Source organism: Fukomys damarensis, unplaced genomic scaffold (assembly GCF_012274545.1).
Source record: "Fukomys damarensis isolate Sample0158 unplaced genomic scaffold, DMR_v1.0_HiC HiC_scaffold_33, whole genome shotgun sequence".
Lineage (NCBI taxonomy): Eukaryota > Metazoa > Chordata > Mammalia > Rodentia > Bathyergidae > Fukomys > Fukomys damarensis.
In genome coordinates this window covers 31,965,593-31,984,182 of record NW_022900945.1, presented here as the reverse complement: position 1 = coordinate 31,984,182, position 18,590 = coordinate 31,965,593, and the positions used below count along the sequence as shown (strand labels likewise).

The 18,590-nt window shown below is 37.7% G+C and overlaps 1 protein-coding gene across 1 annotated transcript in view; it reads left to right on the top strand.

The window, feature by feature from the left end:
* Window positions 1-3,141: 3,141 nt before the first annotated feature.
* Plppr5 (phospholipid phosphatase related 5) overlaps window positions 3,142-18,590 on the top strand; it is a 113,929-nt gene continuing 98,480 nt past the window's right edge. Inside the window, exon 1 of the mRNA XM_010639923.2 lies at window positions 3,142-3,274. Within this exon, the coding sequence (XP_010638225.1) occupies window positions 3,142-3,274 (133 nt within the window). The remainder of the gene's footprint in view (window positions 3,275-18,590) is intronic.

The following is an 18,590-nucleotide window of genomic DNA, read 5'->3' as shown; positions in this document are numbered from 1 at the left end:
GCTCGCCCTCGCCTTCGGGGTGGAGGCCCCTCCGCCCGGGAGGCTCGGGCGCGGCAGCCTTTGCCTCCGCCTAAGTTCCTCCAAGTTGCTGCAGCCCCTTCCCCAGAGGGCTTTCTTCCGGGGTGCGCGGGGGTGGGGGCGAAGGAAGCCCCCGTGTTTCTCACACACCACCCCCGCAGCACTTGCGGCTGCCGTGTTGGTGACAGGGAGGCGATGGAAGGGGAAAGGACCCTACCAGTGATGGGCGGGTTCGGGCACGGGCAGGAGGTGAGCCTTTGGGGTGCATCTGGGCTCCATCCGTTCTGTGGCCTTGTTTCACTCGCCCCCACCCCCTGATGAGCAGCAGCAGGGCAGTGAGGAGCCAAGGGAGTCCGTTGCTGGGGTGTGGAAGGGACTCCTGCTTCCAGAGTCCAGCACAGTCCCATTTTACCATTTCTCTCCAGTTGGGATGAAAGGACCTAGTGGGGTAAGCTGGCCAGAGAACAAATATCTAAAAAGGAATGTGGGAATTTCTAAATGAAGAGGCCTCAGCAACAGTGCTTTGCTGGAAGGTCGGCGCTGTGTCTCAATCACAAGAGCACTTCAGATTTATTTAAAGGAGGCTCCCTCCATGGGCTCCGGTCCTTGTCTCCTGGAGCCAAGCTGGAAAAGCCCTTGGATTTATGGACTAGGGGTGTCTGTGTATAACAGATAGCATGAATGTACAGATCGACGCTCACACACAAGTGTATACACACATACATGTGAAATGATTGAAATAATAATCTCTTCATCTACATATGTGAATACAGTGCAGTTATTCGTAGGACACTGGGTGGTTTTCTTTAAAAAACCTGCTACACTGTGGTTCCTTTATATTCCCAGTGTATTGGAGGAGATTACCTTCCTCTGACACAATGTCCCTCTCTATCCTCCCAAGTAATGAATTGAAAATTAAAAAATGAAGAGAGAAAGTGAGATGTTATTTACAGTAGTTGAAGTTATAAATTCCTCTTAGCAATGTTAGGAACATCTGTTGTGTCTTTTAATCTTTCATGTTCACCTTTTCTTTGATTTTGAAGGAAAAGATTTAATAATTTACACAATAATGAACGTTTTTAACACAAAAAATAGAATTTTATGAAAAGGCCAAGCAACTTTTTGTTAATTTCAAAGTAACTTTGTTTATCTCAGGTACCGTGACTGTTGAGTTCAGATTCAGCGCCAACATAATGGTTTGAAATATGTTAGGCCTTGACCCAGGAAATGTTTTGCTGTATTTCTTGACATTGCAATGTTCTGAAATGTACCAGAAACCCGAAATCCAGCTTCATGTGTTTTCTCCATTTGAAAGTAAGACAGAAGAAAAACTGATTTGATCTTTGGGGCCTTTTTGACTTTCTGAGTTTCCAGGTACATGTTTTCCAGGAAATTAAGATTGATTAAGGGTGTTTTATTTTAAAAAGAAAAAAGCAAGTTACTTTCAGGTCATTGATTTAGTTGCAACCATAATTAATAGTGTCTGTAACTTGTCTTTTGGTAATTGCCCTTCTATGTCTTGGTAATACGAGGTAGCTCTGTTCAGATCCAAACCATCCATCCCTTGTGGCATGTGCTACGTTGGTCTGAGGATTTGAAGATTCTCTGCTTAGGAGGTACCTAGGCAGGAGGAAGGGAGTTAGTCATTACTGAGTGCCTGCTCTGTACTGGGTCTTGTATGGCTGTGGGTGCATATATTTTGCAGAGTAGCTCTTCTAGGAGATTCTATCTCCAATTAATATTTGAGGAAACCAAGGTTCAGGTAGTATATTGGAAATATCTGAAAACAAAATGAGGTGGGTATGGTGTTTGTGTACCCATCGTTCTGATGCCAAATGTCACACTGCTTCTGGTTGTTTTGAATGAGCGTGTTCTCGGAAAGACGAGTGCAAGCTGGTGGGGCAGGCTCTGGAGGTAAAAGTGGATAGATTATTTATAGGGTGGATCCAATTTGGTTTTCATTGTTTGAACCTTTTTATAAAAGCATAAAATTGAGTCTATCTGAAAAGGAGGAAGTATTGGGAATTGGAAGGTTACTGATCCTGGACTTTGTTTCCCTTTCTGCTCTTGGGTGCAGCACTTTCTGTCACCATGAGAAGAGTAGAAATTTTATGGCAGTTTTGCCTCTCCATATTTCTCAAGAACACTGGCTTTACTCCCTTGACATAGAAATATTATTGAAAACAGTGCTAATAATACCCAACATCAACGGAATTGTTACTTTGTGTTAGATACTCTTAATAGGTTTTCGAAATATTTTATACCCATCTAATATCTGAATTATCTCTGAAAGCTGTCATTATTAGGAACCATGCAATATTGGGAAAATGTTGACATACAAAAATTAAGTAACATGCCCAAGGTTCAGGACTAAAATAATACTCTCAAAATTTTAATCCAGAACTATTGAACTTCCGAGACTTTGCTTTTTTTCCTATTGCAGTATGAATATTAACTAGTTCTTCTAAATATATGTATCAGAATTATTTTCAATTACATTTCTTATATTATGGTGATAACTCTATTTATATCTATATATAGAAAAAATAAATATCAAAATAAGAGTTGGGAACTCTCCTTGCTGTGTAACCTTGAACAATTTATTTAACCTTGTTAAGCTTCAATCACCCCAGTGACAGGATTTTGAATGTTACATTAGTTATAATATGTAAATGGCCTTCCAGGTCCTCAGTTGTACTCCATACGAGTTCACTGTATCATCAACACTATTTATTTTATTTTACCTCTTGTAATGCTGGAGATTGAACGTAGGGCCTTGTGCACACTAGGGAAGTGCTCACTATTGAGCAGCATCCCTAGCAGAACATTATTATTCATAGAATAACTGTTCACTGTTTATTGAATCTCTGGGTTCCAAACACTATATTTGGCAGAACAGAGGTTATATGGGCAAGTTCAGTAGTAAATCATGGGCACTGGTCAAGAGAAATTTGTAGCCTAATTTGAGAAATTAGCTAAACATGCCAAAGATCATAATATAACTAATCATAATAAAAGTTATATGCATAATTATATGCATATATATTACATTATTCTTGAATCACGAAGATATCTGATGGCCCAGAGGGGAAAAAGCTCACTTTTGTGGGAGGGAAAGGCTTCATGGAGGAGATGGTGGCATTCGAGGTTTGTGTTAAAGAAGAGGTTGAAGTGACTCTTGAGTTAGGACATCGCCGGAATAGTGTCATGAACAAGCCTATGCAGGCAGAAAATGCAGACTCTACTCTCAAGATAGGTATTGGTTCATCTTGAAGAGGTTGTTTCCAGGGTAAAGAAGGGCCCAAGACTGAAGACATAGGTTGGGGTTGTGTTTGTGAGAAATGAAATGCTGGGCTGAGAGTTTGTTAGGAAATGAGCAAGGACATAGTTTGATGGGTGGTGTTACAGAGCATTTCGAAGACAAGAGTGTAGAAAACTCTTCCATTATCAATGTGTCTACATATTTTCATTTTAGTTCTTGTCCCCAACATTTGATATGGTTTGTAAACCCTGAAGACGGATGTTTCTTAGTTTGATCTGTGTAACATTTATTAAAGTGATGCATAAATCATACACAGATAGAAATTTAATTAATGATATTTGGCTTTCATTGATTGAAAGAATTAATGATAGTAATGGTTTATCCTCTCTAAATTTGGATTCGGTGACTACTCAGAGTTACTGTTCATTAGATCTTTAGGCAACACAGATGACCTGAAGGAAACAAAGTGAGACCATCTATCTTCATAGAGCTAGGACCAAGATAAAGAAAACTAGCACCACCAAGGTGGACCCTGACACCAGACAGGGTGGGTTTGAAGGTTAAAGGACATATCAGAATCTCTGTGTCTGCATCCCCAGGAAGATGAGACTGGTGTGAGGGATGACAGAAAGGCGTCTCATATGCCAAGCTTTCCCATAGACACAGACTTCCTCTCCCCCAAACCTCGTCTCGGTGTCCCCTGCTGTCCTTATTTTTGGAGCTCACTCCTGTGGTGTGCTATGGGAGACAAAGTACCAACACAGGTGACAGACAATTCTACATTCTTAACCTGCTTTCTTTAGCTTACTAGTCATGTGCCTTTGGCAAATCATTCATAAGCTACAGATAAATACATCTGCTTCCTACAGTGTCTGTACATGTCAAAGTTAAGAGCACGCATTCTGAAGTCTGACACTGCTTGGGTTGAAACCCAGGTCTGCTACTTTCCAGCTGTGAGAACTTAAACCAGTTAGTCTTTCCATACCATGGTACGCCTTATTTCTTCAACTATAATATAGAGATAATATGAATATTGGTCTCATAATGTTATTTTGAGTATGAAATGAGTTAACACATGAATGTGTCAGAGCTGTGCCCAGCCACATGTGTCACCTACCATTATTCCTTCTAAGATTGTGGTGCTCAGCCAAGACTATGTAAAGCTCTTAGTAAAAATGCCTTTGTTAGTGTTTCTAAGTCTGAAATATCTATTAGAGATAGGCAGATACCACCTAGTTCAATCCTAGCTTCATAAATTGGGGAGTTTGAATAGTTTGAAAAGTAAAACAAGAACTGTATTCTTAGAATCAAATTCATTCTCATCTTTGGTGACCCCCCCCATCATGTAAGGTAACACCACCTAATATTTATCATTCATTTCTTATGCTTCAGACCCTATGCATTTATTCATGTAATTCTCCCCATGATCGTATTTTCTTTAAATATACTATCATTTAATCCATTTTACCAATGAGATATAGGAAATTTGGTAAGATTACGATGTCAGATGAAGTTGTTGAAGGTCACTAATGGAATTCATTTTCACAGTAAAATTGTGAAGGAGCCTTGAAGGGAAAGAGGCTAGATGACCAATTCACAGTCCCACAGACACAGCGCCAATCACCCAAACCTGTGCACTTACTCCTTTTGTTAAACGTCTTTATTCTGACATGCTACCTATTCTTTTTTTTTATTGAGTTTATTGGTACATTTTAGGTGTACAGTACAGTTACATTCATTATTGGCGTCTTGTACCTTTACATGACAGATCTTGGTTCTCATTTTTTCCTCTTGCCCCTGCCCTCCCTTCACCCCCTCCTCCCTTTCCTATTTACAAAAACTTTATTTCCACTTTTTCATTTTCTCCTATTTTTTTCCTTTATTACCCTTCTCCTATCCTTCCCACTTTCCCTACACCTTTAGCGCTTTTCTTCCCATTTCACATTGTCAATTATCTCATGCTACCTATTCTTTAAAGATTTTTTAGTCATAGCTATTCAATGCCAAGAGAGTCACAGTTTTCTCAGCTTTTTTGTCCTTGATTTCAGTTTTCCCGGCTTGATGGGAAGCTTTGTGTTTCATTGTAGATAATGGTCTTGAGGAGTGGCGCACGAAATTGTTTCACATCCGATTGAGCTGGAGACATTGTGGAAGTGTGGGTGGCAGCAGAAGGAATTCAGAGTCCTGTTGTTCTGATAGGAAGTTTCACCTCTCGTCTAGTGCTACATGCTGCTACAGTGCTGCAGGCACCCACACTGGTGGAGATCCACCCTCTGGCTCCAGGTCTGATGGCTACAGAGAATGGAAATCTGAAGCCACCTCTGTTTCTAAGGCATATTTTTTAAAAGTGGGACCTAGCCCAAGATTTTGAGGTGCAGTGAATGCACAGGAATTGTGTATAAAATTGTGTATTTATATGTGCATGCCATTTTTTAGTAAAAGCCTCTATGATTTTCAACAATGTGCATCAAACAGATAATGTGCATTATCCCCTAAAATAACTTCTCTTTGAGGTTTATGGGTCTGCTTGGACACTTCCTGGTATTTCTCAGTATTCTGCTTTACTTGGGGAGTCTCATTAATACTCATTCATTCACATCACCCTTTTTCCTTCGTTCTTCCATTTTCTTTCTTTACCCCTTTCATTATTCTTTATCTTTCTCTTTGCGTGCATCCTCTCTGCTCTGCATTCTGATAAGGAGGCGCTGCTGCTGAGGGGAAAGTAAAGATTCTTGAATCAGAACAGCAGCTAGTTTTTCCTTCTCCCTCTCCACCTCTCTCTCTCTCTCTCTCTCTCTCTCTCTCTCCCTCTCCCTTTCCTTACTCCTGTTCCACTTTTCCTAGCCTCTTTCCCCCAGCACTCATTACCATGTAGCCTCTCTGAGATAGTTACCTTATCTAAAAATGTTAACTTACTTCTCCTACCTTTCAGAGCTATTGTAAGAATTGGATGGAAGAGAAAACAATTTAGAGACAATAAGCCACTTCGTACATATATGGGAAACACACTGTGAGCGGTAACCTGGGATCTGAAAACACTTGGTCATTGGAGATAGTTAGCATCATTTGCAGCTCTACTTTGCCAGCCTTCTATACTCACTGTGGTTTGGAAAAATGAGTACGAATGATGTTTAGAATTCTTTGGTGATTTTCATGTAGAAAGAGTAGTAAAAATAAAAAGCCAACAGTATAACAGTAAAATGGCCTTTATTACAGACTATTATTTCAATGCTCAAATAATGTTTTTCAAATTATTTCAGTAAATTCTTATGTCAAGATTATTATTAAAAATTACCCTATTCTTTTTTTTTTTTTGTGGTACCAGGGATCGAACTCCGGTCCTTGTGCTTGCGAGGCAGGCCACTGAACCGGTGAGCTAAATCCCCAGCCCCCCTATTCATTTTTATAATTGGAAATAAATAAGGTTTAGAAGGAGCACTACAGATATCAGATAACTATTTGTTAAGTATTTATTGTAGTATATTGATTTTTAAATTTCACCGCGCCAAAAAGACATTATTTATAAAAGTTCTGAATGAAAATAAAGCATGTACTATATATTATGGGAGGTGCTGTTGCTTGGGCATGTAAAAGGAATAAAGCATGTTCCCTGCTCTTCAACACTTGAGAGTACATCTCTGAGCCTCAGTTGTTTTGTCCACAGAATTGAGATAGTAATACTCACTGTGGTGCTTACAATAACTACATACATGCATGTACCGAGTGTTCAATAGATGTCAGCTCTTTATCATAAATGCAAATAACTTTTATTGATGGTGTAGATTAAAGTGACATCAAGCGCATTTAATCATTTTTGCTAGCAGAAGGAGGTGAGCCAGTTACTACTCACATTAATCCACTCAGATGGTGCAGTATATACGATAACACATCGAGAGAGCTTTAGCAGTTCACTCTGGTGGCAAATGACACATCCTGCATCGGAAACTATTACCTTAAGTCCAGTGTTCTGCCCACTACATGAAGTTGCCCACAAATGTGATTTGCAGCCTAAGTGAGGCCACTCCTTCCAAGCAGGAGCTATATAAAGCACATTGATTATATAGTAGTGTGTTCTTCATAGTAACCACATACTTGATAATGTATAGTTCTTGTTACAAAAATATGAAAAGGGCAATTTAAAGTCTGTTTGAAAAACAAAACAAACAAACAAAAAAATTTCATGGATTCCTAAGACTGGCACATTAGCCAGTGCAATCTGACCTTCCAGAACCAACATTTTACCCATAATGGTTGAGAGGGCAAGCTCTGAAGTCAGAGGTGTGATCTTAATCTGTAGTTAAGACGGTTTTTTATAAACTTTGGAGAATTGTAAGGAATATTATTTTGATGGGTGATATTTTAAAGTATATGAAATAGAGTTCTATAATCAGTACTATTTAAACTATTTCTGGGAATGCCAGTTTTCACTCAGCAGGCTGGTTACTCTTTTAGTCTTATGACAGCTGTAGTTTGAGAATCACTGTCAGTAAAATTACCATTTGGGGGGATTAGAAACACAATTCTAAAGTTTTTTTTTCCAGGCCAGCTACATTTTAAACTTTATAAAGAGTGCTTTTGGTAGCATTTCCCACTGAGACATACGTGAATGGGGGGCTGTGTGGCTATTGCATTTGTAATTTCTTGAATAAATTCATTTTTATCTCTCCTCCTTTGAATTTCTGTAATACTCCCTTCATGACATCTCCCCTCACCAAAACAAACAAACAAACAAAAACTTTTTGTTCCAACTTTCTGAAACTTTCTGATATAGTATCAATTCCTTTGACTTTCCAAGTTCAAATGACTACAGTCCTTTTAATCCTTTGCTTTATATTTTAGTTTTAAATGCTTCCTCACTAGACTTGAGCATCTGAAAGTCAGGATGTTATAAAGTGATGCAAGGGAATTTAGCATTGCCAAACTTGGGGATTAGTTTTGGTGTCCGGGTGCCCATTGAAGTTCTAGGTGATGAGGTTAAAATGAATTTGAATTCAACCATCAAGCTAAATTCTGCTGAGACTAGAGTCATTTCATAAGCTTTTCTTCAAACAAGCACAGTAGTCCAAGGACCCTGTCTGTAAGCTCAATGAACCCTTCACTCTCTGTCCTTTGAGGTGTCACACTGAATAAACTCTGTGAAAGGCCAGAACAGCCAACATGGGATTCTGTGTCCAGAGGCTGACATTCTCCAACCTGAAATCCTAAACCAACAATGGCTGGACACTGGATGCATTTTGAGTAAGCCACTGGGGGATAGGGTAGGACTATCAGACTCACATACTCTGCTCATTCAGGGGTTGGAGATCTCTCTAAACTATTTTAGTCAATGCAGATAGCTTGGACATCTTTCATTTCACCAATAAGAGACCATTTTTAGCATTCATCACACTAATTAAAAGTTAGCTTTCATGAGTAAAAAAATTTCTTTTTATATCCACAATGCTAATTAAATCATTTGGTAATTAGCATACATACAACAAAAAGACTGGGCAGCAACTTTAGGGTGGACTTTTATAATAAAATGTTATGGCTATGTAAGATTTTGCTTTTTAGTAGTATTTTGACTTAGCCTTCCTAATTAGAACATAAACAAATGGGTACATACATATAACACAGATTATGCTAAAGTAGCTTAAACTGTAAACTTCATAATTTAGGAACTAAGTCTCTTTATTGACATTATTTTTGTAATATACGTTCAAAATAATTTAGCTAAGTGGGTAACAATATTTTTACTTTCTTTGTCAGTGCATTCATATTTTGCTAATCGGTTGAAACTTTTCATTTATTGAGGTGTACTTTATGTTTGGCATGGGATAAAAAATATCTGAAACACTTGAAATTGAAGCAGTATAGAAAGAATGGAGATGTGAAAAGTTCTTTCCTTTGTCTTCCTCTGTCCTCCCTCCTTCTCACCTTTGGTCATACTGTCTCTGAACAAATACTTGGTAAGTACTTTCCGTGTGCATCATTCCTTGAAATTAAGCTTTAAAGTTAAGTGGTTCTCTCCAAATCCCAAAACAGAAATTGAAACTCAACCACAACCCTCCCCCTTAATTTTTCAAAGCAATATTGGGAAATAACAGGCCAGTTAACTATAAATGTAGCTATCTGTTATCAAAATAACTTGGGGGATTTCCTGTCGAAGGGAAGGTGGATTTGTGTTGATATAACTAGAACCTCTATGTGTTTCTTGTGCGATGATCCCTTTCCTAAAAGGGTGCTTTCAATAGTGCCAGCAGAAACTGTACTTTAACAAAAAACATCCATTTCAGATCTAGCTTTTTCTCACAGTGGGGTGCATAGAAGCACTTTTCATCCTGAGCGGCATCTTGTGTTTCCAGAGACCTCATCAAAGCAGAATGTCATGTTCTCACAGACACCAAAGCAAGCAGTATTGGATAGAGATAGTGTGCTTGGGGATTCATCCTGTTATTTAAAATGAATCCCTAACATTTCCAATTAAAAGGAGAAAATAATGTCTTTGGTTTGGTGATGGTGACCTCTTCCTTCACACATGCCTGGACAGTATCGGGGTTTGCTCAGTCGCTAAAATGAATGAAGAGAATTAGTCCAGACTACGTGACAACCCTTTCGGTCTTTCACAAAGAGACCTTTGTTTCCTGTTTGCTTTGGCTCCTCCTCACATGATTACTTGGGGTCCTCTTTTCATTTTTTCTGGGCTGAGTCTAGAATACAGAAATGGAAATCCAGTAGACACTTTATTCAAGCCACACTATCAGGCTCTTTCTGCCATTTTATTTTTAGAAAAGATTTGTGAATTTGATGTGTGAGACTGCACGGTACTTCATAGTTGGAAATTTTTAGACATGAAATAGGACATAGAAATCATACGGTTTTTATCTCTTAATTTTGAGATCAGTGTTCATACATTAAGTGACTTGTTCAATACCACACAACTAATGAGAAATTATATAGATAGTGAACATATATGAAGGACTTGGTATACATAAGGTATTGTCACAAGTACTTTCCACATATTACCTAATTTAGCCTTCACAGCAGCATTGTGAGATTGGCTCTCTTGCTATCTCAATTTAAAGGTGAGATGAACGAGACTCAAAGATTAAGGCACTAACTCATGACCCCATATCAAAGAAATGGCCTCCTTGGCTGAATGGTTCTAGATGTGGTTTTAACATGGGGGTGGCCCTCATCACTAGAACTGAGTTATTTTCTGCCTTCTCCGGGAGGATATAAAGCTACCTGCAGTGAATCTCCTTGTGGCAGTGCAAATTCAGAGACAGAATTGAAGAGAATGTGATATTTTTACTCTTGTGACTATTCTTGTTGACCTCAAAGAATTTTCTGAACATGATAGTTATGATTATCAATTAACCTGTGATAATGAAGTGTAGCAAAAGATGAAGAAACCAACCCATTTAATTTCTAAATCACTTGGCTCTGTGATATTCCTTTTATGTTTGTAACAACAGGTCTTCTTTGATAACTTTAAGATAACAGTATAACTAACTTAGTTAAAAATTGCACTATAGGAATTTAAAATCTGTGTACCCAAATTACTTTTATATAAAGCTGTAGTATGGTCCAAATCTAGTTTTACTTTTATCTAAGGAATCATAACTAGTAAAAACTCCCAGTCAGTTCTGGTGAGTTTGCCTGGGAAGCAGTGGTGACTTGAAAAGCAGTTCTCTGCATTGTTGTGCTTTGTTATTCACCCTGGTCTTTATTTCCATCCATGCCAATATTTCCATCTTTTAATTTAGGTAGCTCCAGTCTCATTCACTCATAACTCTTTCTTGGACACTTTGAGTCAACAGCAACTTATTTTTCCTGTGAGTTCTTTTTTGGATCATCCCCTTTCCCCCTCGTCTTATGTACGCTCGATAGAAGGGAAAGTCATTGTGGATTTGCAGTGAGTTGCTAGAGAGGAAACAAGACAAAAATGAACAGGGGTTCACTGCGGGTCCCTGAGTATTCTTTTTTGCTCTGCCTGTCAGCAGCTTTTAGACCTTGAGAAAGTTAGGTCATTTTTCTGGTCTCTGTATCACTGGATATCTCATTTGGAAAGGTTTGAACTCTAGTTGGGGAAGGAGACTGATTGCTTCCCCAGGCAGTTCTTTCTGTGTATAAAACAAGTCTATTAGAACAGTCTATCTTCCAGTAAAATAAAGCCTGTCTCATCGAATCTTCTGGTCCTGGCCTCTCAATCTTTTGAAACAATATGAACAGTCCAGGTAGTTTCCCAATGTTTGAAGTTCTTTTCAGTTTTCTTAGTACCTTTCTAGAGATTGCAAATTTTCATCTTCCCGTGACATGGATTTGAATTTGTTCTGCCATTTTGGCTCTCTACATCTATTCTCCAGATGTCTTATATCTTTTATGCTCAGTGCTGAATGATGCATTTCAGGTGTACTTTCACTCCGACTAAATACCTATTTTGCCTGCTATTTTGTTCATTAATCCACTATTCATTAATGGGTATAGAACACATTGTAGTCAATTTTGTCATTTAAAAAAACAGATTCCCTGTTTTTCCATAATGATAAAGATACATGATGACGTACATGTCTCTCTAGCGAGATCACAGCAGACACTGTTAAGAGATCATGGCATTTTTCTCTCTGTTTGAAACTGACCTGGTCTTCTCAGTCTTTAAGATCAAACTCCAGACAACCTCTCCTAACTGGATTTGCTGCCTTGGAATAAAATGATTATTAATATGCTTTTAGTTGTATGTAGAATATACAGTTTAATATGTTACTATATGGTTATACATCATAGTTAATTACAAACTATCAAAAGAGTATGAATTAATATAGACTAGCAAATATATTTTATGTCTTTGCCTTCTGCTCTCAACATATTTACTAATATAATGGCTTTAAATGGTGTCCACAGTATAAATACTTACCTGTGTATTTTAAAAGAAAGTGATTAATAGAAATTAAAATAATTTTAGGTACTCTTAATGAAGACTATTGTTAACTTCTTAGGCACTTGAATAAATGCTACCTTTATGGTAAAATATGTTAAGTACAGATTCATAGATTTTAGGGCTATAAAAAGTCTAACTTATTTTTTCAAAACCCAGATATTTATTTTATTTTATTTGCAGTTGTTCATAATTTCATATATTTTTCCTATGCGTATTCATTTTTTATTTAGTCAGAGTTATACAGAATGTAGTCTAAAACAAATCTCATTTTCTTGACTTGGAGAATATACCCAACACCTATCATCTTGTTTTAAAAATCTTTAACAGTTATGTTTTTGTTTTATAAATACTAATTCATTTTTCATGCCTTTCACTGCACATAGCACACATTTTTGTGACTTTAAATTATCACTTACATATTTATGTAGTGTACATTCTTTTCTTCACCAAGTGTGACATTTTATCTATCTAAATATATATTTAAAAATTTCCTTCAAATAAATTAGGTGACTTAAAAGCAGTTCATCTCCCTTTGAACTTCCTAAGTGAAGCCATGAATACATTTTACATCTGAAATAGGTAATATATGGCAAAATTAAAGCTCTTTATTTTTGATGTTCTTGTGATGATGCATTCAGCTGGCTAGCAGAGTTGCTAAATGCAGTGAGTCATGATTTTATTGTCACTCAGGATATCTGAATCATTAGTAATCATAGCTTGGAGTTGAAACACTTGACTCAGTACACAGAACTATTTTTGAAGAGTTTCTTTCCTCAGAGAGTGATAAAAATTAGTGGTATTTTAGAGAATGACATTAATGAGTAAAGAAAGATTCAGTGCTGCTTGGACAAGCAGCTCACTTATGATCTCAACTAACTTCAGGGAAAACAGGGAAAATGAAATTAGGATTTTCATAGTTTATGGATACTTTACAGTGAGATTCAGGATTTCCCAATTAGAATGAAATATCAAACAAATATAAATTAATGCCACACCTTATGAAATGTGTGCAAGTGGTATAACCTACTAACAATCATGTTAAAACACAGAGATCCGCTATACAGGAATTCATTCTTTACTGTGCACGGAATGATTACCAAGTCCTTCTTGGACAAGGCTATGTGTGTGATCGGTTGTAGATAACCACAGTTGGGAAAAAGGACCCCTGGATTAGTGTATACTGACTGATTCTGACAAAAAACAAAATTAAAAAAAAAACATGTACTTCATCGTCCTAACCAGCTAACAGCTTTCTTTTGTGAAAGAGGATGTTTCTGAGAGCAGGGAATGTTAGCTGGTTAGGACGATGAAGTAAAGGTGCTCCTAGGAAACAGCACGCAGTCGTTTGGGTGGAGGAAGCTTGGTGGATTGAAGGAACTGTAAAACTGTCTGAAACAGGAGGATGAATAAGACAGAAATAACTAGGCTCAGAATATAGGGTTTGGTAGAAAATACAATCCAATGTACTCAATAGATTAAAATGCATATTGCTTTAGAAGCTAGAAGAGGTAAACCTATGATTCACATTCTAACCTCTCAGCCTTACTTTCTCTATCTTCTGAATCTGCTTGCCTCACAAAAGTACTGCAATTCTATTTTGGTGACTGATTTTAATTTACTAAATTGACAGAAAAAATAAAAATATTCTTTTAGAGTTGTAAGGAATCTAGAGAAATATTTAGCTCATAGGTCTCAGTTGCTAAGTATGCTCCAGGAATTTTATGTTTTTCACACTTAGAAATAAAAATATCACAGAAATAAATTTTTTACTTATTCAATTAGTAAGAAGTTAACTTCTGTGACACACACATTTCATGATTTTGCCTTTTGTGCACCATGGACTAATATTTGTATAATTATAAAAATGTATATTGGAAATGTGTAATTAAAATTTAAATTAGCAAAGTTATTTTTATTGCTGTTGCTGTTTTAAGTCATCTTGACTTGCATTTTCTAAATTATATAGCAGGTGTGCTCATCTGTATAATAAATGCCTTCAATTTTCTCATTATAAATGGAAATTAAAGTGAAATGTGTATTTATACATTGTTCTAGAACATGAAGATTTGATGTAGTTCTTTCAGGAAAGCCCTGATTGAACTTTATGTGAAACTGAACAGTACTATTCTTGGTAGGAGAAACTCAGATTTTCCAGTTTATAGTATCAAAGATTAAATGTTCATGGTTTTCTTGCAAGATACACTAACCTAAATTTAGTCATCTAATTAAGATTTCCATTCATGGGAAGTGACTTCAAAAGAGCACATAAGACAGGCTTTTCACAAATAAGCTTTGATTGGATTAATTGGATTTACATAAATTGTATGATGTGAATGTGCTGGTGTCTTGGCTTCTTTCACTTAGAAGGGAGAACTTCTAGGAATCTGAAAGAGGAGGCACATTAAAGTTTAAAAAAGAAGCATATAAAAGCAATCAGGTTAATGACAAGGTGAGAACAAACCTCAGGGAGCAAAGACAGTGAAAGCTGCAGCAGTACATAGACAAGTCAGACTGGAAAAGCTGGGCAGAGAGAAGAGATGGGTGATTCCGGCACACAGAAAAAGGGGCTAGAACAGCCCTGAAGCTTATGTTTTGATTACACAGCCTGGGGGGAAATGCGTGGTGCCCTGCACACCAGGAAGGCCAGAGCAAGGGGGTGGACTGGAAGGTCTGGCAAGCAGTTCTAACAGGAAGTCACGGGGACATCATAGACTAGTGCTGAGCTGCGGTTACAGAGGAAATGCCAGCCTGGAGCTGAATGGCTGAGTGGGAGGTTAGAGTAATGCAGTAGGCTGGAGGTGAAAGGAATGAAGTGGAGGAAAGCACACCTGAGTAAGACAAGGGAGGATGGTCAGAACTGGAGACAAGAGGAGGCAAAGCGCAGAGAAATGAGTGAGTTGAGGTCCTAGGCACAGTAAGGCTCAGGGCTTGCTGTCCATCCCCAGCAGTCAGACACTAGGAGCCGACCCAGGAGGCAACAGTTCCCAGTTTGGAAGGGTTCAGAGAATGAGTCTGATCACAGTCCAAACAGTAGATGTGAGGTGATAGAATTAACAAAAAGTTTGGTGGAGAACTAGTCTTTCTGCCTTCACAGTTGCTAGTGAAGAAGACATTCATCCTGGCATCCACGCACTGCATAATAACGTGAAATTGACAGCAGCAGCAAATGGCCTTTACGTTTGTGTAGCGCCCTAATGGCTCTGAGAAAATCTCCCAGTGATCACGTGACATGGATATTAGAATCATTTAGAGATGATAAAATCGAGGCTCAGAAAAATTAGGATTGCTCCCAGCCATGCAAAGGTTAATTTAGAATTTATTTCTTGCATTTTAAAACTTTGCTTAGTATTTGACAGTAAGTGACTGGTGTGAAGATAAACAATAAGGTTCTTTTGATTCCAGAAATTTGCAGTCCACATAAGGATTCAGATGCATGCAGAAATAGTCTTCATGAAAGCTAACATTCTCACAACTTACTCCCGTACCTGAGTGAGTGCCCAGGACCTGGAGGCACTCAGCTGTTGCCGGGTGAAGAAAATAGCTGACTTAGACTCAGTCTATGGCAAGGCTCCTCTGAGACCTTGTCCTTTTAACTTCTTAGTAACAGAATGTTTCCATATCATCCTCTCAAGCATCCTTGGTTTCGTAAGGAAGGAATGAGAACTATTACCTTGACTACTAATCAGTGTAGAGTCCATTCCTTGATCTCAGTGACTCAGTTTCTTTATAATAGGTGCTCATTGTATAAAAGCTAGTGCTTTGGAATATATTAATTGAGAGGGTGCTGATTTAATTCTCACAACACTTGTGTCATTGTGTATTTTCATTACTTTTTGAAGAAGAACCTGCATCTCAGACAACATTAAGGAATTTGGATGAAGTTAGGAAATTTGAAGCCAGAATATCTGCCTAGCTCTAAAACCCTTCTTTTTCTAGTACTTTCCAGTGACAGCAAGGAAACTGTTCCTAAGGTCCATGGGCAGCTCTGAAGGAGCATATTTCTTATTCTATATGATGATGCTGTAATGGGAAATGTACATAAGGAGAGAGTTATAAACAGCTGTAAAGAACAATAATTTGTATGTAATTTAAGCAAGTCCCAATACAACACCAAATTATCCTTATTATAATGGAGATTATAGGATGTGGCAAAAATTCTATATGAAAATCAAATAGTTGAGATGTCACTTGAAACTATAATGCTTATAAAGTAACATAAGGTAGCCCTACAGAGATGAACATAGTCACTGATGATCAAAGATAATATCAAGTTGAAATAAACAACCAGATTAGTTTGTGTCATGTGAGTATTTTGAACTAGGAGTACCTAGCTTTGACTCATAAGACATTAAATAGGAAGCCAATGATGGAAAAATTGGGTATTAATTCCTTCCTAAAGCATTACCTAGGATATGTTTGTATTTATCTTTCCATATGAATTTGGCTAATTCTGCTTTTTCCAAATTACCGTCAGTTGATGTTGAATCCCAGGTTAGTAGAAATAACACAAATATAAATGTAAGGACTCATGGATTCCGATTCTACCACAAAAAAGAAGACTCCCCTGTGGCTGGGAAGCTAGGATAAAGTTTCTTTAATATATTACAATATCGCTGAAGACATAAATTCTGAGTTACATAGATTGTATATGTAACAGAGTTCATGGAACAGTGATGAAAGTCTGTCAGTGACATTTTATCAAAAGTCACTGCACACAGTTTTGGTGCCAGGTGCACAAGTGTCCCGGTCAGATCTTCCACGTGCCAGAGTTGACACTGTCCATTCGTGTGGTAGGCGTAGTTTGTTAATCAGTCAAGCCGAATGGCTTTTCATGTTTCTTACATCTGTCCCCTCCCTCCCTCCGTCCTCCCTTCCTTCCTTCCCTCCCCTCTCATGTCGCCCCTTCCCCTCTCTCCCTCCCTTTCATCCTCCCTTTTCCTCCCTCTTTCCTCCCTTTTCCTTCCTTCCTTTCTTCCTTCTGTCCCTTGTCGCTCTCTCACTTCCTTCCTCCTTTATTCTGTTTCTTTTCTGCTCTGCTTCCTCTCTTCTTTTCTTCCTATTTGTTTCCATCCTTCTGTCCTTTCTGTCTCTCTTCTACAGTAATTTGTTGATTGTTTTCATTATGCCAGGAACTGAGCAAAGTTTTAGTGCTACAAAGATAAACGAAAGCATCAGGAGTTTAATCATTGAAATGTTATTTTACAGGTCAGATAAATTAAAACTCATATCTCCTGCTATTGACAGGTAAAGTTAGAGCTGTCAAAAGATTGTACAACTTTTGTGTAAAGTCATATTCATGACCCATTTCATACCTATACTGTCAGTGGTAATTTGGGTTTTGCATGGACATCTTGAAATTTCAAACAGTCAACATTATTGATATTTTACCATGCTATTATTATTAATTTCCTTTGTTTACTGATTTGTATGACTGAATTACTTTCCTACAGCTCCCTCTACTATATGTATGCACTATATGTGACATGAATGTTCTGTGAGAGTCTTCTCTAAGTTGCCAGTTATCTACCATAGGATAAATCATCCCAAAAAATGTCACAGAGTAGTCCACTCATTATACAGAAACTTCTGGGAGAAGGTGGGTTCCAGTAATGTCAGGATGGGAAACTATATATGGGAAGATAGTTCACAGAGAAGAGTTTATTGAGCTTGCTGCATCTAAATAGCTCATGTCTATAAAAAGGACATGTAAGAATCCTAGGTGATAAGCAAAATCTCAGTGTCACACACACTAAAGAAACATTAGAAATTCTAGATATATTAGCTCATGTCCACAGCAACAGTGACATATTACTGTCAGACAAGAAGTTAAAGGAAAAAAATCAAGATGCAGATCCTGTAAGATGGTTCCTTTGTGGTCTGTTTTTCTAGTTTGACTATGCAGGAATTATGAATAGTAAGTTGATTGTGGTAGGTTAAAAGCTCAGATGTGATGGATATGTTGGAACTGGATGTAACTCAGGAAAGTGATAGATGTCAAGACAGTTGATTTAGATACCCATCCGGTATACTACAGTTTCACATAGATGTGTTCAATCCATCTGCAGTGGATACCCAGTTGCTCAGTGGGCATTTTTAAAGAGTAAGATGCTGTAATAGGAAAACATGATAAATAGTTTTCTAAATGCTCTCCTCGTGTTTAATTTTATATTTATACCTAAGGAAATAAATCAAATGTGTATATTAAATACAGTCTGAGAAATCTACACACATGATACCGATGCAGCCTCTTTCTTCTCTTACGGCTCATTTTAAAATTCAGAATCTGTTAAGCAGTTATGATTGTTGAACAATTGTCTGAAGTTCTGGTAGGCTAGAGAACATAAAGATGGATTCCAGATCCATAAGATCTAACACAAAAACATTGCAAGC